This window comes from Pseudorca crassidens, chromosome 8 (assembly GCF_039906515.1).
Source record: "Pseudorca crassidens isolate mPseCra1 chromosome 8, mPseCra1.hap1, whole genome shotgun sequence".
NCBI classification, from domain to species: Eukaryota; Metazoa; Chordata; class Mammalia; order Artiodactyla; family Delphinidae; genus Pseudorca; species Pseudorca crassidens.
The window spans coordinates 80,149,134-80,174,661 of record NC_090303.1 but is presented as its reverse complement, the minus strand read 5'-3'; the positions used below and the strand labels follow the sequence as shown (position 1 = coordinate 80,174,661).

At 34.8% G+C, this 25,528-nt stretch overlaps 1 protein-coding gene, 1 long non-coding RNA gene and 1 other non-coding gene across 5 annotated transcripts in view; 2 read left to right on the top strand and 1 right to left on the bottom strand.

Annotated features, from left to right (window-relative positions):
• WASL (WASP like actin nucleation promoting factor) overlaps positions 1 to 25,528 on the top strand; it is a 65,592-nt gene that overhangs the window by 25,095 nt on the left and 14,969 nt on the right. For all 3 annotated transcript variants that reach the window (XM_067746889.1, XM_067746890.1, XM_067746891.1), the window contains exons 2-8: positions 6,400 to 6,534; positions 9,182 to 9,268; positions 10,389 to 10,485; positions 13,915 to 13,938; positions 21,268 to 21,436; positions 22,472 to 22,514; positions 23,546 to 23,699. In XM_067746889.1, the coding sequence (XP_067602990.1) occupies positions 6,400 to 6,534; positions 9,182 to 9,268; positions 10,389 to 10,485; positions 13,915 to 13,938; positions 21,268 to 21,436; positions 22,472 to 22,514; positions 23,546 to 23,699 (709 nt within the window). The remainder of the gene's footprint in view (positions 1 to 6,399; positions 6,535 to 9,181; positions 9,269 to 10,388; positions 10,486 to 13,914; positions 13,939 to 21,267; positions 21,437 to 22,471; positions 22,515 to 23,545; positions 23,700 to 25,528) is intronic.
• Positions 20,202 to 20,332, top strand: LOC137229639 (small nucleolar RNA SNORA18). Its single transcript, XR_010945791.1, has one exon. It is a non-coding gene; the product is annotated as a small nucleolar RNA SNORA18 (small nucleolar RNA).
• On the bottom strand, positions 20,726 to 21,168 carry LOC137229256 (uncharacterized). The gene is made up of 2 exons (XR_010945610.1): positions 20,928 to 21,168; positions 20,726 to 20,844 (listed from the first exon to the last, which is right to left on the bottom strand). It is a non-coding gene; the product is annotated as an uncharacterized lncRNA (long non-coding RNA).

Genomic DNA, 25,528 nt, shown 5'->3' with positions numbered 1-25,528 from the left:
ACAGTTAAATTTTTTTTAATTGAGGAATAACCAAACTCCTTATCTTTCTTTACTTTTAAAATTTCTTTTATGTTTCATATTAAAATTTCATGTTCAGGATAATAATGGGACATTTCATGTGAATGTGTCATCAGAGTATCTAGGAACATATTTAAAGCTTAGTTTTTATGTATTAAGAAAACTTAGGATGGATTTTCCCAGATTCGTTTTTAGGAACTTGGGGCCACACACGCACGTAAAAAAAGCTGAAATCTTTTTTTTTTTTTTTGCGGTATGCGGGCCTCTCACTGTCGTGGCCTCTCCCGTTGCGGAGCGCAGGCTCAGTGGCCATGGCTCACGGACCCAGCCGCTCCGCGGCATGTGGGATCTTCCCGGACTGGGGCACGAACCTGTGTCCCCTGCATCGGCAGGCGGACTCTCAACCACTGCGCCACCAGGAAAGCCCAAAAGCTGAAATCTTTTGACTATTAATCTAGGCCATTGTGATTGCAGAAAAGACTTTTATTTATTCAATCATATGATTTCCTTTTCCATACTCAGTTTATTTTTCATATTCATTGAAAATATATTAAAAATTTTTTCTTTAACACCATTGTATGTTTTTTGATTATTAAAACAGTAATCATTGTAGACAATTATTCAGTATTAAGTCATAGTACTTGTTGTAGACGGTTGTCAAGCAAGGATCTGTAACTCCTGGTGTTTTTCAGTCTTTTCCCTGTCATTAGCTGATTCTAAAATAAAAATCTATTTTCTTGACCTAAAATTCTTATTCTGACCTGTTATATAGTATGGTTGTTCTGATAATATGATTTGAGTCTTATTCAAGATGAAACTCCTTTTAACAAAGTTAGTATTAGTATAGAGGGACTTGGAAGAAGTGGCAGTTTTCTTAGTTTTGGGTCAGAGTGGCAGTGGCTAACATGTGTAGAGGTAGCATTGACTCTGAGAAGAGAGCCACCTTCGCAAGCCTGTCATGACTGTGGAAGGGGGTTAAGAGTCTTGCATTGTTTTGAATCATTTGTGCTTTTAAAAATTTTCTATTTCAAAATAATTTCATAACTTACAGAAAAGTTGCAAATGCAGTACAAAGAATTCCTGTATATCCTTCGAATATATTTGTCAGACATTTATAACATTTTACCATGGGTTACCATTTTACCATTTATAACATTTTACTCTGTGTGTGTATATACGTGCATATTATTATTTTCTGAATCACTTGAGAATAAGTTGCTGATATGATGCCCCATATACTTCAGAGTGTGTATCCTAAAACAAAGGTCAATCTCTTTTTCATTATCATAGTATCATTATCAAAATCATAGTATGCAGTTTTTAATTTAATTTAACACGTGTCTGCTTACTTGGGGCAAAGTATAGGTGACGTAGAAATATAGGCTTACAAAACTATTTTAGGTGCTTAAGGGAGTTACAGTCTACTTAATGGATAGTAAATCAATATAGAAAATTCTATTTTAGAATAAGATCTGTCACATGACAAGATTTTATACAAGATACACAAAAAGGTACTCTAGAAACACGAAGAAAAAGCAGTCGTTTCAACCTAGAGAATCAGCCAAATACTTCTTGACTGGTGCGGTCAGCCCCAGAGAGGTGGACATGCCATGCTGAAGGAGAGTGGGAGGGATTCACATCCCAGAATTCATCCTCCATTTTATTTCTGCCCTTGACAGTGAAAGTTCTGAGGACGGATGTGCTATTTATTGCAGTAACTCACTACTGAAATATCAGGAATGTGTGAGATAGGGCAGGTTCTGTTTCTACAAAAATTGATAGAGTACTTTTTTCCCCTTTTAATTAACAAATTTTAACCCTAACATTATTGAGCTAATAAGAAATAGGTTTCCTTTCCTAAGCACTTGTCCTTAGGTTGTTTTTCAAGACTACCTTCTTGATTATGAAAGACAAAAAGTAATAGAGTTGATTAGCTATAATTACTTTAAAGGAATGGAAGGAATGTTTTTAAAAACTTAATTAAGCGACTGTCAATCTAGAGTTCTAGGGATAGTCACTGTTGTTATTATTTCTGGCATTTGTATATTAAATGTTATGCTATTCTTGCATTTACTATAATTATTCTGAATTAGTCAGAAAAGGCTTTTATAAGGTATTATAGTATATAATTTTCAGACTTTTGACAGGTTAAGATAAGAAGGAATGAAATAGGCACACTTAGACTGACAATAACATTGTAGCAAAATTTTGAAAATCCCATTACTGAAAATTGCTGGTTAGTTGAGTTCTTTAGTATTAAAAGTTTATGAATTGGGGCTTCCCTGGTGGCGCAGTGGTTGGGAGTCCGCCTGCCGATGCAGGGGACGCGGGCTCGTGCCCCGGTCCGGGAGGATCCCACGTGCCGTGGAGTGGCTGGGCCCGTGAGCCATGGTTGCTGAGCCTGCGCGTCCGGAGCCTGTGCTCCGCGACGGGAGAGGCCACAGCAGTGAGAGGCCCGCGTACCGCAAAAAAAAAAAAAAAAAAAAAAAAAGTTTATGAATTGTTTATAATGCCAAACATGTTTGTGTGGAAAATTATAACATTGTTTCCAGGGTCTTTATTTCTTAAAAGCAGATGTTTTAGATTTTGTTTTAAATTTATGTAAATGTTTAAATGGGATTTGGGGGGTTTTGTTGTTGTTGTTATTAAGTTCACATATACATCCAGACAGTGTTTTACATTTGGTTTTATATTTGGTTCTTTTGACAAGGGGATTTCCATAATGGAATTTCATACTCTATTTAATAGCATATTTTTTTCTTTTGCAAGCTGTAACTTCTTATTTTCTAGTTAAAACGTAAAGTAAGGTTCTTAGAACTTTATCTTGGTATCTAGTTTACTAATTGCTTTTCTGTTTAGAAATGACTGCAGTTTGACAGCACCATACTAAAAAGGGCTGTAATTTATATGAATTTTCCTTGGAAAACAAATTTTCTCATCTGATTTTTAAATTTTTCAGCTTGGTCTTTAACATCTTTGTATAATGTATGCAAAATCCATTTTTCTGATGGTTTCAGTGCTAGGGGTTTAGGGTCAGGGGGCCTGTGGAGGTATCATGCTGAGACTGTGCACTTGCAGCACACTGGTATGTTCTGAGCAGGCCAAAGGCACACCCACATTCTTCAATCTACTTTTTAAAAACCCAATGTCCTAGTTTCTAAGCTATCTTCATAATTTTTAAAATGGCTCTTGTGGAACTTTTCCTGCTGCTTTGTGTCCTGTTCATGACCGTCTATGAAATTCAAAGATGAGTTTGGTCTGCAAAAGTTAAAAACAGCATCGATCACTGTTATCTGGGAAAGAAAGTTCTTCTGAAATTCTGATCTCCAGCAGTACACTGATCTTACATTTCTGACTTTATTATTATTAGAAAAGACTCGCGTGTAGAATAGGTCTTTGGAATTCTCTTGTCAAAGGAGGGCATTCCCTAGGCATAGTTAAGTAACCCAAAACAGTGTCATCTCCAAATCTTAATGTAGTCTGTTTTTTATTACAGTGCCCAGTATTCATTGAACTGATGTACCAAGTTACTTAATTGTCTCCTATTTCTGGTTATTTAAAAAACCATAATTAATATATATTCATATAACTATTTTGGTTTTTATATTTATATTAAAAATACAATTTTTGGTTTTATTTTAAATTGTTTCCTTAATTTCTAATTTAGGAGTGAGATTGCTGGATCAGAAGAAATTATCATTTTTAGAAGATTTGTAAGTGCTGTACCAGTAATGGATGTATTAATAACTCTTACAGAAACTGGGATTGAATAGTTAACATTCTAGATTATAATATACAGGAAACTTAAATTAGAGTTAAATGAAAGTTTCCACTGGTTCATGATATAGTCATGAGGGAGGTGGCAGCGTGGTGTACTGGAAAACCCTAATGCACGTTCTAAGGTGTCCATTGTATGTAATGAATTAGCTTCTTTACTGTGCATCTAAAAGAGTACTAGTTAGGTATATCCTTGGGATAATTGGGACAGTCGTCACTCAAATCACTTTCCATATCTTCAGTATAGCTTTCAAGCTGTATGGCCAGGTGCAGTTCACTTTAAATCTTTTTTTCCCCTCAGTTTTATCATCTTTAAAAAAGATGTTTGGGCTTCCCTGGTAGCGTAGTGGTTAAGAGAATCTACCTGCCAATGCAGGGGACACAGGTTCGAGCCCTGGTCTGGAAAGATCCCACATGCCGTGGAGCAGCTAAGCCCATGCGCCACAACTACTGAGCCTGCGCTCTAGAGCCTGCGCTCTAGAGCCCGTGAGACACAACTACTGAGCCTGCGCTCTAGAGCCCACGAGCCACAACTACTGAAGCCCACGCGCCCAGAGCCCGTGCTCTGCAACAAGAGAAGCCACCACAATGAGAAGCCAGCGCACCACAGCGAAGAGTAGCCCCCGCTCACTGCAACTAGAGAAAGCCTGCGTGCAGCAACGAAGACGCAACACAGCCAAAAATTAATTAATCAATTAATTATTTTTTAAAAAGGAGATGTTAGAATTTATCTTCATATGATAATATGTTCAAAGTTTCCAGCACTGTAATTAGTAAACATAAATCTTGCTTTCAGGTTTGACTTAGTATCTTTACTTAAGGGGTTAACTGCTTTATGGATGTCAGACTTTATTGATACTACTACTTTGTTGATCAAATGTTCATTTTATTGGAAAACAGTATATAGTACAGGGAGTAAGAATACAGGATCTAAAGTCACAAATTGCCTGGATTAGAATTGCAGCTCAGCTGTGTGATATTGGGCAAATTATTTATCCTATTTAATCTTGGGTTTCTCAAGCATAAAGTGAGGTTATAATAGTAATAACAATTGAGTTATGTTGGGTTGGCCAAAAGGTTCGTTTGGTTTTTTCCATAAGATGGCTCTAGTAGCACTTAATTGTCTTTAACTTCATTGCAAACAATTTTGTTAGATTGTATGTGACAGCTGTCATATCAGTGTGCATTTAAAAAAAGACTTATCAAAATTGGTGAATTTTTGTGTAGCCATTTTAATATTGAAGATGGAAGAAAAAAAGCAACATTTTCAGCATATCATGCTTTATTATTTCAAGAAAGGTAAAAACACAACCGAAACGCAAAAAAAATTTGTGCAGCATATGGAGAAGGTGCTGTGACTGATCAAACGTGTCGAAAGTGGTTTGCGAAGTTTCGTGCTGGAGATTTCACACAGGATGATGCTCCATGGTCAGGTAGACGAGTTGAAGTTGATAGTGATCAAATCGAGACATTAACTGAGAATAATCAGTGTTATACCATGCGGGAGATAGACGACATACTCAAAATATCCAAATCAAGCGCTGAAAATCATTTGCACCAGCTTGGTTTATGTTCATCGCTTTAATGTTTGGGTTCCACGTAAGTTAAGCAGAAAAAAACCTTGGCCATATTTCCACATGCACTTCTCTATTTAAACGTAATGAAAACATTCCATTTTTAAAACAAATTGTGACGAGCAATGAAAAGTGGATACTGTACAATAATGTGGAGCAGAAGAGATCGTGGGGCAAGCGAAGTAAACCACCACCAACCACACCAAAGGCCAGTCTTCATCCGAAGAAGGTGATGTTGTGTATATGGTGGGATTGGAAGGGAGTTCTCTATTATGAGCTCCTTCCGGAAAACCAAATGATTAATTCCAATAAGTACTGCTCTCAATTAGACCAACTGAAAGCAGCACTAGACAAAAAGCATCCAGAATTAGTCAACAGAAAATACATAATCTTTCATCAGCATAACACAAGACCTCATGTTTCTTTGATGACCAGGCAAAAACTGTTACAGCTTGGCTGGGAAGTTCTGATTCATCCACCGTATTCACCAGACACTGCATATTCAGATTTCCATTTATTTTGGTCTTTACAAAATTCTTTTAATGGAAAAAATTTCACTTCCCTGGAAGACTGTAAAAGGCACCTGGAACAGTTCTCTGCTCAAAAAGGTGATAAGTTTTGGGAAGATGGAATAAAAAGATGAATATATTGTTCAATAAAGATCTTGGTGAAAATGAAAAATGTGTCTTTTATTTTTACTTAAAAACCGAAGGCACTTTTTGGCCAACCCAATATTTTAAAGTGCTTATTAGCACATTCCTTACACATTTTAAGCCTAAATGAATGTTAGCTTTCAATAATTATTTTTAGTATAGTTATTATATTAGTTATTACTACATAAGAAATTACTTCAAAAAGTAGTTTAAAATAACAATAAATGTTTATTTCTTCAGGTCCAGAATTTAGGAGCAGGTTGGCAGGGGGTCCTGGTTCAGGGTCTCTCACGAAATTGCAGTCAAGGTGTTAGCAGAAGCTATGGTTATCCTAGTGTTATTTTGAACCTAATGGCTATAAATTTTATATTTTGCAGACTATGTCTTCAGCAGTGGTACAGTTATATGCAGCAGATCGGAACTGTATGTGGTCAAAGAAGTGCAGTGGTGTTGCTTGTCTTGTTAAGGACAATCCACAGAGATCTTATTTTTTAAGAATATTTGATATCAAGGTGAGTTTTATTTTGCTTCCACTTAAACTGTAGGGTTTTCTACCTCAATTGTAATTTATAATAGTATAGATTTGTTTATCCTGTATGTAATATTTATATTCTACTTCAGTTAACACTAGAAGAGTGAAGCTTGGTTTTAGATACTGAACCATGGGCACTGTGACCAAATTGGGAATACATTCTAAACCAGGACATGAATAGTTCCCCATTTTATCTGTCTGCACACTAAAGGTTTTGTTGGTTTGTCTGTTTTTATTCCTTTGGGTCTTGAGCTTTTCCCACATTCTCTCTTTTTCTAATGATACTCTTTTTATCCCATCCTGTCCATTACAGACTAGTGTATATAGTTCTTTCAGAGAGCTACAAAAGTATATTTAGCCTGGTGTGTACTTACTTACTTCGGCCTGGGTTTAAAGCATTATACAATATCTATAATAAAGTATTTGCTACCCATTTTATGTTGTTTGTCAACATAGGTATGTTCCGATTTTCACAGCTTTGTATCCCTCACTCTTAAACATAAATCCACCTTGTCTTAGATTGGATGCCCTTTGTCAGGAATTCATCTCTGATAGTCACTAAAAATAATTTTTTGGCTGAGATGAAGTCTCCATTTATCTTTTAAAATCTTTTCCGTGGGTAAGCCTCCTTGCTTAATATTCATATGTGGCTATAAGTGTAATGGGATTGTAGTTACAGAAAAATAAAACTGAGTTTGAACTCCTGGACGATACTTACGGTTAGACAGATTGTATTCAAACTGGTTTACTTCCCTGGGCTCCGGCTTACTTATTTGTAAAATGGGATAACCATCTGGATCTGTTGCAGAGTATTCCCCTGAGATTAAATGATATTTAAGTTACTGCACTTTGTACATTAGAAATTTGTAACATCCCCTTCTCCATACCCCAAGACAGCTGAGAGATGTGGCATACTCCTGTTACTAACAGTAGCTTACTTACTATGGCAGTGATTCTGGGGGATGGGGAACACATGCATAGTTTGAAAGACACTCCTAAGTCCTTTGATATATTTATTTCTCACCACCAAGGAGAAGCACTGTTTAGAAATCAAACGTACATATAACTCCACTGAGAAGAAAGGGATTCTATTACAATGGTCATAATGTGTGTACAACATTTTAAAATATTTTAAAATTGTGGTCTATGTAGAACCTTGCATTTCAGAATAGGGCAATGGGGGCTTCCCTGGTGGCGCAGTGGTTGAGAGTCCGCCTGCCGATGCAGGGGACGCGGGTTCGTGCCCCAGTCCGCGAAGATCCCACATGCCGCGGAGCGGCTGGGCCCGTGAGCCATGGCTGCTGAGCCTGCGCGTCCGGAGCCTGTGCTCCGCAGCGGGAGAGGCCGCAACAGTGAGAGGCCCGCGTACCGCAAAAAAAATAACAACAACAACAACAAAACCGGAATAGGGCAATGATTATATTTGTCTAACCATTCATCTCCAATTATAGATAGCCATTGCTAAATACTTGGAATTAGCCACCTTTGGTATTAAGGTTAATTATATTTCTTGTACTACAGCTATCAATATGACAATCACCATGGATCTCTTAACCATAGTTTAACCTCGGTGCACTTTAATCCTCAGTCTCCTTCTGCACGTGATTGATACTGTTTATACCAATGTTTAATTAGACCACTCTGCAAAACTTAGGAATTCAAAGATTGTTAATGAGCAGTACAGAGAAGACTTATTTGACCCTCCCAGCATCTACAGAATTGAGGAAAAGAATGAAATCCTTCTGTAATATTTGATAGCATACAGTCTAGGTACTGCTGATGGAACTATGCATTGATAATCAGTGCATATATAAAAGTATCCTACCCCTTCTATCTGACGTTGATGATCTAGTAAGTGTTTGGTTATGTATTTGACCAAGTAACTATATTTGGAAATGCTTGGCTGATGAGATGATATCTTAGCATACTGAATTCAACTCACTTGGTATGTAGTTTTTATGAAAGAAACATTATCCAGTATTTACTGTTACTACTTACTAAATTATGTGATATGTTACTTATGTATTATATATATATGTGGTCTGTGTGTATGTAAAAGCTAGTATTAATATAAAGTTTCTTTAATATGAGTCATCTGCTTTTTTTTTTTTTTAATTGGCTGCATTGGGTCTTCGTCGCTGCACGCGGGCTTTCTCTAGTTGCAGCGAGTGGGGGCTACTCTTCGTTGTGGCGTGTGGGCTTCTCATTGCCCTGGCTTCTCTTGTTGCGGAGCACTGGCTCTAGGCATGCGGGCTTCAGTAGTTGCAGCATGCAGGTTCAGTAGTTGCAGCACGCGGGCGTTAGAGCTCATGGCCTTCAGTAGTTGTGGTGCGTGGGCTCAGTAGTTGTCGCTCGCGGGCTCTAGAGCGCAGGCTCAGTAGTTGTGGTGCATGGGCTTAGTTGTTCCACGGCATGTGGGATCTTCCCAGACCAGGGACTGAACCCACGTTCCCTGCATTGGCAGGTGGATTCTTAACCACTGTGCCACCAGGGAAGGCCCATCGGCTTTGTTTTGTGTGTGTGTGTGTGTGTGTGTGTGTGTGTGTGTATGTGTGTGTGTGTGTGTGTGTGTTTTCCAAGAGGCTTACTTATTGGTAGTTCTTACTTTAACTTTTACTTTTTTCTAGGATGGGAAACTATTGTGGGAACAAGAGCTATACAATAACTTTGTATATAATAGTCCTAGAGGATATTTTCATACCTTTGCTGGAGATGTAAGTCATATTTTCTTTATTGCCCTGTTTAATGTAATTACTGTTACATTTGTCTATGGAAAGTATTTTTGAGCTTTTTGTGTAAACATTGTATAAAATATAAAGAATTATTTTACTTTTAAAAGCCTCCATATTATGGCTTAGTAGGAAGCAATGGCTAAGATTTTAAGGGAAAAAAAAAGGTTTCAAAGAGTACTGTAAATGTAATTTGGTATGTAGAAAAGAGGTTTGTTTTTTCGTCTTCTCTTTCTTTAGTCAGATAGTTTTACCTCTGTGTGACTTTGGACAAATAGTTTAACCTCTCTTGAGTTTTAGTTTTCTTATCTATAAAAGTGAAACCACTAATCCATGGTAACTTTTAAAAATTGAAGATTATATTGCTGTTCAAATTATTTTGTGAAAGAATATGATCTAGAAGAGTACTAAAATATAATAAGTAGAAGGATTTTTATACCATATACTCACAGGACTTGTCTGAGTGACTGGATTATGGGTGACTTTAATTATTTTTGTTTTCATATTTGTATTTCCTAAATTTTCTACAATAAAAGGTTGGATTAGATGATATGTCCATCTTTTCAAAAAGTGTTTTCTTCCTTATTTGTTATTTTTCACATTTTTCTGGATTGTATATAAATATATGTACATATATAAAAGTGTGGACTAAATGCCATAATAATTCAGGGTGTTTCCACACTTCTAATAATTTACATGAATTAAGGTTATAATTTAAATAATATCTGAAAAACATAGAGTTGATCTGCATTTGATCAATGTTTCCAGCGTTTGCCTTTTCAAATCCAAATGTTCATAGAGCTCTTTTGAAGGATCAAATTCTATTTACTATTTTGTTTTTTTAATTGAAGATGAAGTATTCAGTTTAACATTTGAGTGTCTACTGTGATAGGTAACCTCTCTAATAGTACTCTTTTACTCTACCTTCTCTATGCTTTTTGCCTTCTTAAGTTATAACTTTTAAGTCATAAAGTAAGTTCTTGTCTGCTAATAAAGTGAAACTTTTCTTCTTCAGAGTGTACTTCTATTGGTTATTAATTTTTTTGTTAAGTAAAGCTAGATTTGTGGTTTTTGTTGTTTACCTTTTTTGATGAAAATATTTCAGACCTGTCAAGTTGCCCTTAATTTTGCCAATGAAGAAGAAGCAAAAAAATTTCGAAAAGCAGTTACAGACTTGTTGGGCCGTCGACAAAGGAAATCTGGTAAACTTTTTAAACAAAAATTCCTTTAAACAGGAGCTGGCTATGGCTCATGGGGCAGATCTGGCCTGCCATCTGTTTTTGTAAATAAAGTTTTATTGAAAAACAGCTATGCTTGTTGGTTTACATATTGTCTTTGGCTGCTTTTTTTCCACAACACAGTTGTCTAGTTATGACAAAGACTATGTGACGCATATCTGGCCCTTTACAAAAAACAGGTTGCTAATCCTTACCTTACAAGAAATACTGTTTTCATTGAGAGCTGATTTTTTTCAGGTTTATTAAAGAACTCATTCCAATAACCTTTTCTGTTGATAACATTTTACATATACTGACTCTTAACTTTGCATTTTTATGACATTATTTGTAACTTACATTTACAAAAATATTTTATAGTTTGTGAACAAATACTTTAGGCAAGCCTAGAAGCAAATAAGCAAAGTTGCAAACAAGATTGTAAACATCTGTAAACATTGCCTTGTCTCTATTTTGTCCCTAATGTTGTATATTGTAAAATTATAAGGAACTTAGTTTAATGCATGAGACTTTAATACATATAAGACAATTAGAGAACGACGCAGGATAGTGTAAAGCTTTAAATTCATTGATGTGGAACTATTTGATAGCTGTCACATACCAGGCCTTTCTGTTGTAACGTGGGAGAAGGGTGATTAGGAAAGGTGAACCTCTCCAAAATCATCTTCTTAAGCAGGTCACTTTTAGGAGAAATAACATATGGGAGTTGAGATCAGCAAATAAATCCCCTTAAAACTAACCATGCCCATATATTCTTTGAAAAGTTTGTACATCCAAGTATACATGTTACCCCAGTCTGAAAATCACTGTATTCAAGGATGTGCTTTACCAATAGGAGGGAATAAGTCATGAAAAAGGAAGGCACTGGATCCTGAAAACAGAAATGTAAACACGTGTGTTACATTTTATATATGTTTATTGTTATTTTAATGGGTTTCCGAGAGGAAGGTAATGTAAAAATGAAAATGAAATGAACTAAGTTGTTGCCTTACTTACTGCCATCTTATATATCCCCCTTGTCATGAGTGAATAGGAGAATGATTAGGAGCCTATTGTTTTTTGTTACTTCTTTTTGGGGCCAAGGGTGTTTACCACTTGATTCCATGCTGTGGAAGAATTTAATTCTGTGGAATAATTCACGGTTCAGTTCTTATTTCAATGACATGTTGTGGTGCCAGGCCAGGGACTCCCTGGGACTTCTTTTAGTCAAACTGTGTGACTAAATTTTCAATTAAAAAAAAAGTAAAAAATACTTCTTAAAATATCGAATAATTGACTTTTGAAATAGATAGGTCACTTGAAGGTGTCTTTTAACTGGTATGGGAATTCTGTTTTATACAGTTCCTAAGCTTTTAGGCATAGTGTTTTCAGAAGCAGAAGATCACAGCATATGGGAGACAGCTGATTGATTGTTGGGTAGCCCCTTCATGCTAAGTCAACCTTCAGCCTTGCCTCTCTTTAACTTAGATGCATGGGGTCCAACTTTTGGAGCAACAAAGAATTAGTGTTTTCTTTTCCTTCCATTAGCCATTTAATGTTGGAAGCCATCTACCATGCCCTCCTTAGGCCTACACTTCTTTAGCTTAACCAGTTCCAGTTTCTTATTCCTCACATGATATGATTTATAGACTCATCATACTGTATAACTTACAGACTCATCATACTGTATTCAGAGCACTATATACTGTGCTCTGAATGCCCTGTACATTTTTATGTCGTCTTCAAATGATGCAGATTTGAGAAAATGGTCCAGCTCAAATATGATGTCCAGATTTGAACACAGTAATCCAACAGTAGTATGACTAGTACTGTGATACTAAAAACGTCCCCTAATATGATTAAACACTGTTCTGCTAATGTTTCTAGCAAATACATCACACCATCAACTCCCATTCTTAGTTCAACCAAACCTCTTTTTTTCATAAGAACGGCTCTCAAGCCAGGATAGTGTCATGTTTCTAAGTAATTGCTTTTTAGAACTTATACTCTGAACTTTACATTATCTCAGCATATTTCCATATTTGTGGCACTGCCAATTTAAGAAGTATTTCCTTTGTGGATGCAGAGGTAACATCACCTTGGAAATTGGGGATTTGACATTCATTGACATTAGATAGGATGTGCTTACATCAAATGTTTCAGAAAATTACTTCATCAGACCACCAGATGGAGTAATACATTTATATTTCCCATTGCCAGGATTTTCAACTTGTCCCTCAATTAAATCCAATTAATTTTAGGATTGTGGCTGTTTATAAACTAAATATTTTATTATATTATTATTTATGGCTATTTGTCTTATAATTTTGGAAATTTTTGTATTAGAAAAATCTGTGGAAATTATATTTGTTGAAAATTCTTCAGCCAGTTTTGAGCTTTCTTGAAACCAAAATTGTGTCAAACTTGATACATAAGAGTATGAGTGCAAAGGGTTAATAGAAGTTCTCCTGTTATTACTCCTACTTAATTGGCTGTAGCTTCTAAGTATTATTTTGGTCTCCCCCGTAGCTCAGGCATCTCTAGGTATTTTCATTATCTTTATGCTTTCATTCAGTCCCATAGCTTTGAACACTGTCTATATACTGCTGACTCCCAAAGTTTTCTCTCTCCTGTTGACCTCGCCCCTGACTTTCAGACTTGTGTGCTCCAGCTGGGTGTCAGAATAGCCTTCAGACCTAGTATGTGTGAGCAGAACACCTGACCCATGTTCCCCAAGCCCCAGTTCGACCTGCTCCTCCTCCTCTCCTAGCCGTCCCCATCCCAGTAAAAGGCGTTGGCTCCACCTTGTCAGTCTGGCTCACAGTGGTTCTTCATAAGCCCTATCAGTGAGTCCCATTTTCTCTATCTTCAAAAACAAGTCCTGGATCTGTCTCACCACCTCTGTTGCTACCACCCTAATCCAAGCTACCATTGTCTGTCATCGGGACTATGACGGACTCCCTGCTGTCACTGTATGCCCCCTAATAGCTCTCTCCCACATAGTAACCAGGCAAAACTTTTAAAAACATAGATTGGGTCATGTCACTTCCCCTATTCAAAAACCTGTAAGAGCTTCCTATCATGTATAGAACACTATATTCCTTAACCCATGCCCTGTGGGACCCTACACGCTCCAGTTCCCTGGTTCTCTTTCTGACTTCTCTCCTTCCGCTCTTCCTTTGGCTCACTGCAGTCCAGTATTATGGTGTTCCTTCATGTTCTTCCCTCCTGAGGGCCTTTCAATATGTTGTTCCCTTTCTTGCTTTATTCAAATGTCTGCTCCAATGTCAGTTCCTCAGAGAAACTTGTTAACCACTTATATATGGACGTAGGAATAAAACAGTTTAGATGAGTTGATTTTTTTATGTTGAGTTTTGTATTGCATATGTCTAATAATATTCCTTTATTTCCTAACAGAGAAAAGACGAGACCCTCCAAACGGTAAGCTCTTTGATAATTATTGATCAGAAAGATTTTAGATTTAATTTAATCCTTGTGGAAACATGTATCATATATTAATACCTAGTATTTAATATCTACGATTAAATACTGTAGTTTATTGTGTTCTTATTTTAAAATAAATAACAGATGGGACTTAGAAATGTACTATTCTTTGGCTTTTTTCTAGGATGAGGGAAGACTGTATAGGGTGAATATCACTATTACTTATATCTTAATTCCTTATTCACAGTTGTTTAAGTTTAGAAATTGTACAACCTGGTCTTAATGTCTTCCTTAAAAGTGGTAAGTTTTATCTAGCATATTTCTTCATTTCCTATTTTCATGTTAGTCTTTTTTTTTCTTATTTCAAAAGATTATTTCACACTGGGAATATAAAACTAGCCCCTTTCAAGAATGAACACTTAACTATTCTGGTGTGTTTAAACAAATAGTAGCTATGCTTACTGTGCTGGTGCGTTTAGAACACATAGTAGCTGTACATAATTCTCCTTAATTTGCTAACGAATACTTGAAGTAATATGGATTCATTTAAAATATATATATTTATACCAAAGAATAAAAGCAGAATACGAAGGTCCCAGATCTCTAGGGCATAGAATCTCATCCTGGGCCCCATAAACCCTCACTGAAACTTTGTGCCAAATATTGTAAGTATATATGTTCTTTTCTCTGGGGAGAGAGGATCCGTGGATTTCATCAGATTGAAGTGGGACCCCTGACCCTATGATAGTAAAGAACATTGCTCCAGGAGCCTTCGTTATAATGGGGAATATAGCTGCTGCTTTTTAAAGGCATCTCAAATTCTCTCATCAGAATTTAGAGTGATTATTCAGGGAAACACTTAATATAGTACAGAGTCCTTAATATATGACAACTGTTAGTGGTTGTTGGGTATTTTTTCTTTAAAACCAATATATTGCCTTCTGATTTTGTCCTTAAATTTGTTTTCCTGATACAAAAACATGAACCAAATATTGCTGTATTAAATTTTGGTTTACTTACTTTAGTATAATTTTAAAAAACTCTGACTGTACCTTCAGTAGTGCTTACCATGTGCCAAGTGTTGTATACTTTGACTTTCTCTTTTAAATGGAAATTTTTAATACGTTATAGGGCTGCTTGGAGATAAATGAAGTAATCAAAGTGTTTAGCATGGTGCTTAATCAGTATAGTTATCACGATGAAGGCAATGACAGTGATAATAATAGCAGCTACTATTTAGTGATCACTTACTACCTGCCAGGCACTGTCCAGAAACCATATGAAGTAGCTGCTATCATCCCTACTTCAGATGAGTAAACAGGCACAAATAGGTAACTTGCTCAGGGTCACAAAACTAGGAAAGTGGAGCAAGATTCAGTCTCAAGTGTTCTAACTCAAGAGCCTGCCCCCTTAACCACTGTGCTGTGTCAAGATGATTTTGAAGGAGAAACTGAGACCTGAAGAGAGTAAGTAACATGCCTTGAGGTATGCAGCTAGTATGTCACAGAAACAAAGGAAGCAGAAGCAGCTGAGCCAGAAGTCCTTCATCCGTGAACCTTTAATGTGGCGTTAGAATTTTTCCCCCTTGTTCTGTGCTCAATATTTTAATGTCTTTTTTAATTTATTAAACTATTTGGCATTCTGTGAGCATATATTAAATACCAGTGCAGAAGGCTTCCTAGTGGTACCATCTTTGGGGAAAGTAACCTGAGTGTGATTTTAAAGTGTAGATGTTGTACAAATAATATAATTAAAGTTAAGGATGTAAATACTTCATGGTTTTTTTAAAATTTAATCTTTTCAATACATATAAAATATATTTTTGAAAAGGCACCTAATCCATAATAGAATTTGGATATTCTTTATGTGACAATGGTGTCTTACAATTTTATTACCCATAGTAAGAGAGATACTCATAATTAAATGCAGTTTCTTTCTCTGAGTTTGTTCTTGGTTTTAAATCTTTAGATCTAAAGTTTTAACCCTTTGATACAGTGGTGCCAAACTTTTTTTCATTAAATGAAAGGAGAGTTTAAAAAAATGGCATTGTTAAAATGCGAAATTATACAGCATGTCTTGACAATATTTGCATACTTATATATTTTTTAAATATACATAACAAAATTATTAATAGAAGTTTTAATATTTTCTCCTGCTGTGCAGTGGGTTGCCTTGCTCTCCTCATGGTGTGGAGACCACTATTTTGCAGGTGGCATATTACTTTTTTGCATTTGCTGCACTGCCACTAGGTGGCAGTGGACACCTTAACTGCCTAGCAGTGTCCATACAGGAGCTTTGTCCCAGATCCTCATTTAGAAGATCAGTTTAGCAAACCTTTTTCACATTGTTAACTATTAAAAAGACACTTTATGTAGAAGTAACATATATTCCTGAAATACAATTCAGTGTCTTCCTCATTAACTCCTAATCCATATATTTTTCTTTTTTTTCTTTATTGGTCAGTCTCACCTTTTAGCTTAGATGCTTTCCAATGATTTGTTCTCAGCTTCATGACTGCTTGACATTAGAGGCCTCTAGGCCCCTTATTTCTCAACTATTTTACCTTGGTGAGAGCTCTCTGCTTTTTATGTAATTAAGGGGAAGACTTTAGTTTGTTCTTTTAGTTTTAAAATTAACTAGAAATGCTGTTCAGTGAGAATATTAAAAAATCTTTTCTCTGACAGTTGTCCTTAATCAGAAGAAGGTAATTTGTCTTTTGACTGCTTTTTGAAAAAGAAGGGAAACAGTCCCCTTTATTATCTGTTTACTTCGTACATGTTCTTAGGATGAGTGTAATTTCAGAAATGGAATAATTAAACTTTACTAGATATGATTTGAGTATTTCCATTACCATATCTTTCATAAAGTTTATTAAAAAATACCTCTGTGCCTTATACAACTTATCACTTTTTTGGTCTGTCACTTTTGAAACAAATATTTAATTGGGCTTTAGAACATTATTTTAAATTTATTTCCTAACATCTTCAAACTGTAAAATGACGCTTGTCAACAGGAATATCCAAATACCTAATCTCTTAAATGTGTAAAAAGCCTTTTTTCTAAATATTGAAAGTTATTCGTAAGTATTTCTTGAATGATGAACTGTTGGACTGCAAACTAAGAGAACTGATAAATTGGTAAAGAAATAAAATATAACATTTGTAAAGTTAGCATTATCAATCACCTTGTCATTTAACTTTTGTGAAAAAAGTTATAATAGTTAATAGAAAGAGTAGTGGAGTAGGAACCAAGATAGTAGAGTCCACCTTTCCCTTTGTCACTAATTGTGTGACTTTAGACAGGTCACCTGACTCTTCTTGTCCTTAGTTTTTATCTATAAAATGAAAGATTTAGAAAAGCTCTTTAATTTCCCAGCTAATATCAATTTTCTGTACATCTCTGTAATCTGGACTTTTCTATGTAGAGTTAATTAAATAATGTTTTAACCAGTACTGATGAAGTTCATGTGTAAGGACACTAAGGAGCTAATGCCACAGCTTTATGAACTGCTTGGTGGATGCATACAATATATCCACACCTGATTTTGGGGTAGAGAGAGGAGGGGAAACTTTGGTATTCATTCTGCATATCACTTATATTTTATTCCTGTCTTCTTCATCCTTGAGCTTTCTTCAGAGATGGCTGAGTTATTTTCTCTAGTGAGTTATAAATCAGGCTTATAAGAACCTTAACTTTATTGTTTCCCAGAAAAGAATTTACTGGTTTGGATAATTTAAACTATTAACCTTACCAACTCTATAGCATTTAGGACATCCATAGTATAATTGGTTACTTTTACGTAAACTAAAGTAGCATCAAAATGTTTTTATTTTTGTTTTTTTCCTAAAAACTAATTATAATTTTTAAATTTTTGTTTTCATTTTTTTGGCATGCCACATGGCTCGAGGGATCTTAGTTCCCTGACCAGGGATCGAACCCCGGCCCCCTGCAGTGGAAGCGTAGAGTCCTACCCACTGCACCACCAGGGAATTCCCAAATTTTTTGTTATTTTTTAATGGTGAATCTGGTTGTTCCTTCATTATTACTATTTGGACACCTATTTCAGGAAGGATGACATGTATAAAGAGAGTGCCTGACTCTGACTTAACCTAAATCTGTCTCAAGGAAGTTCTTAAATGTTATTAAGTGTAAAGATAGGAGAGTAATAATTTGCAACATCTTAATTTGGATGGTGTTGCTGATGATGATTGGTAATGATAAACTATAAGAGGAGAGAAAGCAGAAAGGGAAGAATGAGAAGTGAAAACATATTACTAGATTAAGTCTATGAAAATGTTAGTATCACCCCAATTCAACCCTCTAACGCTCAAATTCTGGATATTTTTAATAAGTCCCTTATTTTGTGAAACTACAGTGATTTCTGAAATCTTGAATCTGAACCAATTTGAAAATCCAGTTCTTTATCTACTATTTAATAAGCCTTCTATATTGTTTAACTAACCTTTAACTTTTGATCCAATTATTTTCAGATTATTCCTTGACACTGAATCAGCTTTTAAAGGTTTTATCCGTATTGTTCACTAGCTTCCTTTTTTTCCAAGAAGAATTTTTATTTCTTGCCAATATGAGCAACTTCCCATGGAATTTTGTGTGAAATTATAAATAGAACTTTAGACATTTACATATTATACTTATGTAATTAGACTTTGAATATTAAGGGAAAATAGCTGAATTTTGCACCTCTTTCAAAATTGTTTGTCTGATAAAGTGGCAGATGGCATTTATAATTTTATTTTAACTCTGTTTCGTCTTTAATAGTAGAGTTGAGGGAGAGAAAATTAGTTATATATAATTTCCCATATAGGTAAATATTTTATTTCAGACAACTTTTATGAATAGGATGCATTTGAGGTTTTCAGCATAATTGAAGAATTATAGTCAAGTTAGCATTTAGTGATCACTCGATATACATTAGCCTGTAATGTCTTGGGATTTCTGTCTGCCATTCTATGCTTGCGTTGGGGATTCCACAGACCACTCCTCCAGTTGGTGATTCATTAGGGCTCACAGGACTGAGCACATAGAGGTACTCATGGCAAAGATTTATTACAGTGAAAGGATATAAAACAAAAATTAACAAAAGAGAAAGACACATGGGGTTAAGTCTGGGGGAAACTACACACAAGCTTCCAAGAGTATTCTCTCATTGGTCACAGAGGATATGCTTAATGTCTCCAGCAATGAATTGTTGCAACACACATGAACTGTTGTCTAAAGAAGCTCAGTGCCTAGGGTTTATTGGGGGCTAGTCACGTGGGCATCTTCTGTCTAGGACATACCAAGATTCTAGACTCCCAGAAGGAAAGCAAGTATTCAGCATAAACCACATTGTTAGCACAAATAGTTGAGACACAATGAGCCCATCTTATCAGGGGATAATGGGAACCCTCTTGAAATCCTAGATCCTAGATGCCAGCTAAGGGCCAACCTTGCAAAGCAGGCCTTTCTAAAGATAGCAGTCTCAGGCCTGCTATGTTGACTGTTTCTCTGCACAGTAGTGATTATATTTTATACAGTATTTTAAAAGTCATCAATAATATCATCTCAGAGGAATTTGGTCTAATAGGAAGTTATATCAGAGAATCATATGTTAAAATGGGATCTCTAAGGAACATGTGTTGCCCTTTGGTTAAATTTTTTAAGGAATTTTTAAGATGAATATATTTCATTCAGACTCTCATACTTTTAAGACCAAAATACTTTTGTGAATTACAAAACAAATTTTTGTGTGCTACGTTTAGTGTCATTCCTGAAGATGCTATTAATAATACCTGAAGATGCTTGAGATCTTTTTAATGTTGATCCTTGTGGAAGATGGAATGTTTTGAGAATTTTTCTATTTTAAATTTTTGAGCTCTGTACTTCTGCTAGCCAAAGTGTATGTATAATGGGAGAATACTACTAGACTTAAGTATGACAGTTTTGGAAAAAAATGTAGTAATATTTGTATAAATTTTTGTTCATCATAGACTAATAAAGTTGAAATAAAGAAGTAAGACTAGACTTCTTTACTAGATTTAAAACAAAGTCGATGCTTCTTTTACTCTTCCTATGTAATATATGCCACTTTACCAATGAGTAATGTGTTGGATGTGAGGCTGTTACAGTCAAAATTTGATGGATCAGATCAATTAAATTTAAATTCTTGTTGAAAATTTATATTCATGAGATTTAATGTTATAAAAAGAGTTTGCTTTGAAATAATGTATCTATGCTAATTTGTTTAAGAATTTATTATAGTTGAGGTCTATCCCGATGGGGCTTTTTCTGTAAACCTACATCGTTGGAAACGCCTCATAGATTAACTGCGTGGTTTCCTTTACTCATAGAACTACCTGTTAGATCTGTGGGAAAGAACTACAAGACAGAGCTGCCAAGTAAACTGTGAAAAACCTAACAAACTTTTTATCTTAGGTATTGGCATATCCCAATGATCTGTACTAGGTTGTGATGGCTTAGGAGTGACTATGATTTGAACCTAATATGTTTTTAGAGGGTGTCAAATTCAGAACCAGGCAGATCCATCTTCTGACCCTAAACATGGTCCTAAAGTAAATTGCTTGAGGAAATTGGATCCCAAAGATTACAGGTGGGGAATTTTGAAGTGTGTCCATATTTCATTGGAGATCAAAGAAGCCTAACTAAAAGAATTGTGGGCTGACTCACATGATAACTTCTTTTTGAAAGGGCTGTTTTATCTTGAAGATTATGAGTTTGGAGGAACTAAGGTGATTGGCAGTGGAAAGAATCAGAACGTGTGAAATTCCTTAAAAATTTATTGACTTAAATAACTTCGTGTTACACATAATAAAAAAAAAAACCCTTTACACTTTGTACGGAAAGTCAGCATATATTTTTGGCTCGAGGTGTCTCTAATGTTTTCTGTGGAGGGAATAATAACATTTATCAGTTATAGTTCTGATGTGCCTTAGACGTAAAAAATTGGGGGGGCGGTGGCTGCTCACCTTATGAAATTCCTTTGCCCTTGCTCTGTTTTGGGCATATGCGTCTTGCTTTGCTTTCTCTTTTGCTTTTTCACTTCAGGTAACTGATGGTATAATCTGTAAGAAAGTTATATGGAATTAAAGACAGACACTTTAAAAAAAAAAAGAATTTATTATAGACTTTGGAAATATAGGAATTTTTGAAATTATAAAAAATTAACATGCAGGTTTAAAATTTAAATAATTTATAGTAATGAAGTGGTCCTACCGCAGGAAAAAAATATTTAAATTATAAATTATGATTGTAATAATTGTTGTCTTAAATTATATCCCTTTTATATTATTTTGACTTTATTTGCAGGTCCTAATCTACCCATGGCAACAGTTGACATAAAAAATCCAGAAATTACAACAAATAGATTTTATGGTCCACAAGTCAACAACATCTCCCATACCAAAGAAAAGAAAAAAGGAAAAGCTAAAAAGAAGAGATTAACTAAGGCAGATATTGGAACACCAAGCAATTTCCAGTAAGACAGTTCTTTTATTATTCTTATCTTTACTTTTGATTTACTCATTTCTGCTCTTGATTTTTTAAATTGTTAGAAAGTTTGGTTTGCTTTTTGGGAGAACCCTTATATTTATCACTTGCATACCTTTTCAGCTATAAATTTTGTTGGAGTTTTTTAAAGGCTATTGCTCAATAGACATTTTATTAATCTTAGTTTATTTACTTTTCCACCCATGAGAAAAGAAAAATTAGAGTTGTTTTTTCAACTAATTGTTGGACATGAAAAGGAAATCTCACTTTTCCCTATAAATGATATTTGGAAATTGCCTAAAGGCATTGTCCTAATCTGTTTGGGCTGCTAACAGAATACAATAGACTGGGTAGCTTATAAACAACAGAAATTTATTTCTCACAGTTCTGGAGGCTGTGAGAAAGGAAGAGGCAGGCAAGATTCGGTGTCTTGTGAGGTCCCACTTCTTGGTTCATAGACAGCCATCTTCTCACTGTGTCCTCACATGTTGGAAGAGGGCGAGAGAGCTCTCCAGGACCTCTTTCTTAAGGGCACCAATCCCATTCTTGGGGAATCCACTCTCATGACCTCCCCAAATCCTCATCTCCAAGAACTATCACATTGGGGATTAGGTCTCAAGATAGGAATTTTCGGAAGACATACTCAGTCTATAGTAGGCATCATACCTTTGGTATTTATTTGACATATTTCAAGCATTCTCTTATCCATTATTTCATTACTTCATTACAAAACTCCTGTCCTCTCATACATATAATGCTTGTGTTCTTATGCTAGTTTGTCAGTTAAGGAAATGGATACTCAGAAAGATTGTGTAAAAATGTTACGGCCCAATTAGTAGCAGAGCCTGGGCTAGAATCCTGGTTTCTTGACTACTTGTACAGTTTTTCCCTGAATATGGTTATGTCTATGAGAACTGTTAGTTCAGGCCAAAAATTCACTGAGTGGATTGGATTTCATATATATTAGGTTTTTAATGCCATTTATGCATTTTATTTTTCTATATTTTTCTATCAACTGCTTTAGGCACATTGGACATGTTGGTTGGGATCCGAATACTGGCTTTGATGTAAGTGTCTTTTCAAGCCATAAGCATTATTATTCTAAATATGTGGGAATGTCATGGCCTATCTTTAGACTTTTATTCTTATTCATTTTTGTTAACTCTAGTGTTTATTGGAATGTGCTTGTATTTATGTTCATATTCCACTGAGGTTTTAAATCATAGACTGTTCTATCATTGATGGCTAAGTCTCTAAAGAGAAAGTTTTTTTTAACTCCTTGGCTTTATCTACTATAATGTAAAAACTCTATGTTTTGAAAGCCAAGAGAAGAAAATTATTTCTGCAAAGTGATCATTCGAGGGGAATATATGCCAAATTACTGGAAAGTACTATAATAAAATTCTGAATATCCAATTGTTAAAATTATCTACGTCTTTTTATTCTATTATTCTTTTTGGCACTTTCATCATTCATTAATTTATAGCATTGTGAGCAAAATAGTTGAAACTTGGTTACCTAAGTTACGTATTTAACATTTGGCAGATAATCAGGGTTTGGAAAAATTATTTGAAAAGAAATATTATTTGTGATTGGGGTCAAAAATTATTTTGGTTATTTTTGTTAGAACTACAATGTTAACACTACAGTTTTTTTGAGTGCCTCTTTGTGTTGGGCACTGTACAGGGTGCTTGGGTCATAAAGAGGTCCTTGACCTCAAATTTTCAAATGATTTACTTTTTTTGTGGTATTTGTGATTATACCTAAATCTTATTTAGGACAAGGTGGACTAGTAGGTGAGCATTAGAGGTGTCTGAGTCATGGAAGGATTAGTAAAACTTTAAATGAGATGCCTTCTTTTTAAAGGTAGGGAACAAAGAGATGAGATAAAATATAAAACCTATTCTTTGTTCTTATCTTTTCTATTTTTTGTAAGACAGTTTAGTTAGCATATAAATAATCTAACTATATTAAAAATTTATAAACATAAAAGAAAATAATTTCATAAAGGGCATAGATATGAGAATAATATTTCAACTTGCTATTGTAAAAAATTTGACATAGGTTTTATAGTTAGCAGTTATTTTGTCTGTTGTAGCTGAATAATTTGGATCCAGAATTGAAGAATCTTTTTGATCTGTGTGGAATCTCAGAGGCACAACTTAAAGACAGAGAAACATCAAAAGTTATATATGACTTCATTGAAAAAACAGGAGGTGTTGAAGCTGTTAAAAATGAACTACGAAGGCAAGGTAACTTTTATTTCTATTCAGGCATTCTGATCTATTTTTTCTTTTGAATCTTTTGAGGTCAGTTTCATGGACGACAGCTACATACATTCACGTGAACCTTCCTTAAGCAGAATGTTCAAATTTATGGAGAACTAGTTTGGCCCAGTGTACTGTGTTTTACATTACTTCAGTATAATTGAAAAATTGTCAAGGCTTTCCTTATTATTAAAAAGTCTTATATTAAATTAATGAAAATTCATACAAGATCTTCTGGCTATTTGTTTTAGAATAAAAAATAATAGTTGCATAATATTTCACTTACTGAATCTTAGAGACCACTATCAATGTTGTTTTTATTACAATTCAGAAGTAGTAATTTAAATATAATCATGGATTCTGTAATGTATAATAAGCATTTTCAGAATATAAATAATGAAAAATCTATTTATTTTGAAATACATTTTTTTTCTTGGCTAAAGTATAAAATTTGTCATTCGGTACCTGAGAGCACAAACAACTTGCAACCTTTTAAGATCTGATATTTTATTTAAATCACCTTGTTTTTTGGTCATATCTTAATAATTATCACAGTAAAATGCAAATACAGTTAATTCTGAGTTTTCTAATATGACTGTTATCTCTTTGCCACTTTATTCATTTGGGGTTACTTTTCTTCTTCCTAGTCTTTGCATACTCATGATAGATAGTGTAGCAAAACAAAAGCTCCAGTTAATCATAGCATTCTTCTGAAGAATTTAACTCATTTTCAATCAGGTATTTGACTTACCTGTATCTTTTTCACTGCTGATGTTCATTCATTCACTCATTCATATATTCAGTAAACATTGTTATGTCAGCACTGGTCTCTACTCAGGATATTTCGATATAAAGGTACGGTTTCTGCCCCCAGAAATCTTAGTCTGGTGTGACAACAGGTATATAAACAAGTATACAGTCATAATTACTGTTGTGGAAACACAATGCTAGTTCCACTGAAACTAGTATGATGCTAATTTATCTTATTTCATGAAGAGATTACATTTCCAAATTCTGTGGATTTTTAATAAAAACATCTGGGGCACAGCAACATTATTGTTTTTTAATGCGGCCAGAATGAGTTGTAGTTACAGTTAGTATACAGATGATGGAAGGTCTTGTGGACCTCTAGTTTGTTCCTTGACTCTCTTTTTCTCCACTGTTACCACTCACCTTCACCTTATACCAAAATATTTTCAGGGTCTCTCTGAGTTCTCTGAATTTATAAGTTTATAAATACTCTTGACATTTGTTAGTCCATACTGCTGCCCTCTCACCTGAATATCTGTAACTGAGAGTTGTCTGTATTAACTTAATTGAGTTTGTTTTTTAAACTTATTATTACTGCTTTTTATTCTAATTGCTTTTAAAACATCAAATTAGGCAAGGTCTTTCCTCAATTAAATTACATAAAACAAAAAAAATTCACAGGCATTACATAAAACATGCTTTGGGAACTTATACTCAAGATTCATATACTCAAGAATCTAACTCCCAGTTTGAAACCTTTTAGACAACCAAGATTGATTTTATAGAAGGTACATGTTTTTAGAGGAAGAATAAAAAGACAGATTAATGATTTTTATTAAGGAAATGTTTTCTAGGCAAAACATATAGTGTGTTCAGAAGTATGAAAAATTAGAGACAGAGAAGTTTATGAAGTTATCATAAAAATACATTTTGTAAAACTTAAATCTCTTGAAATTTATTTTGTAAAATCATGTAATCAAATTTGTAAAAAGTAGGAGACCTTGTGATTTCCAGTGTATCTTTTTGTGTGTGTGTCTTTGCAATTGTTTGAAGTCCATTAATTT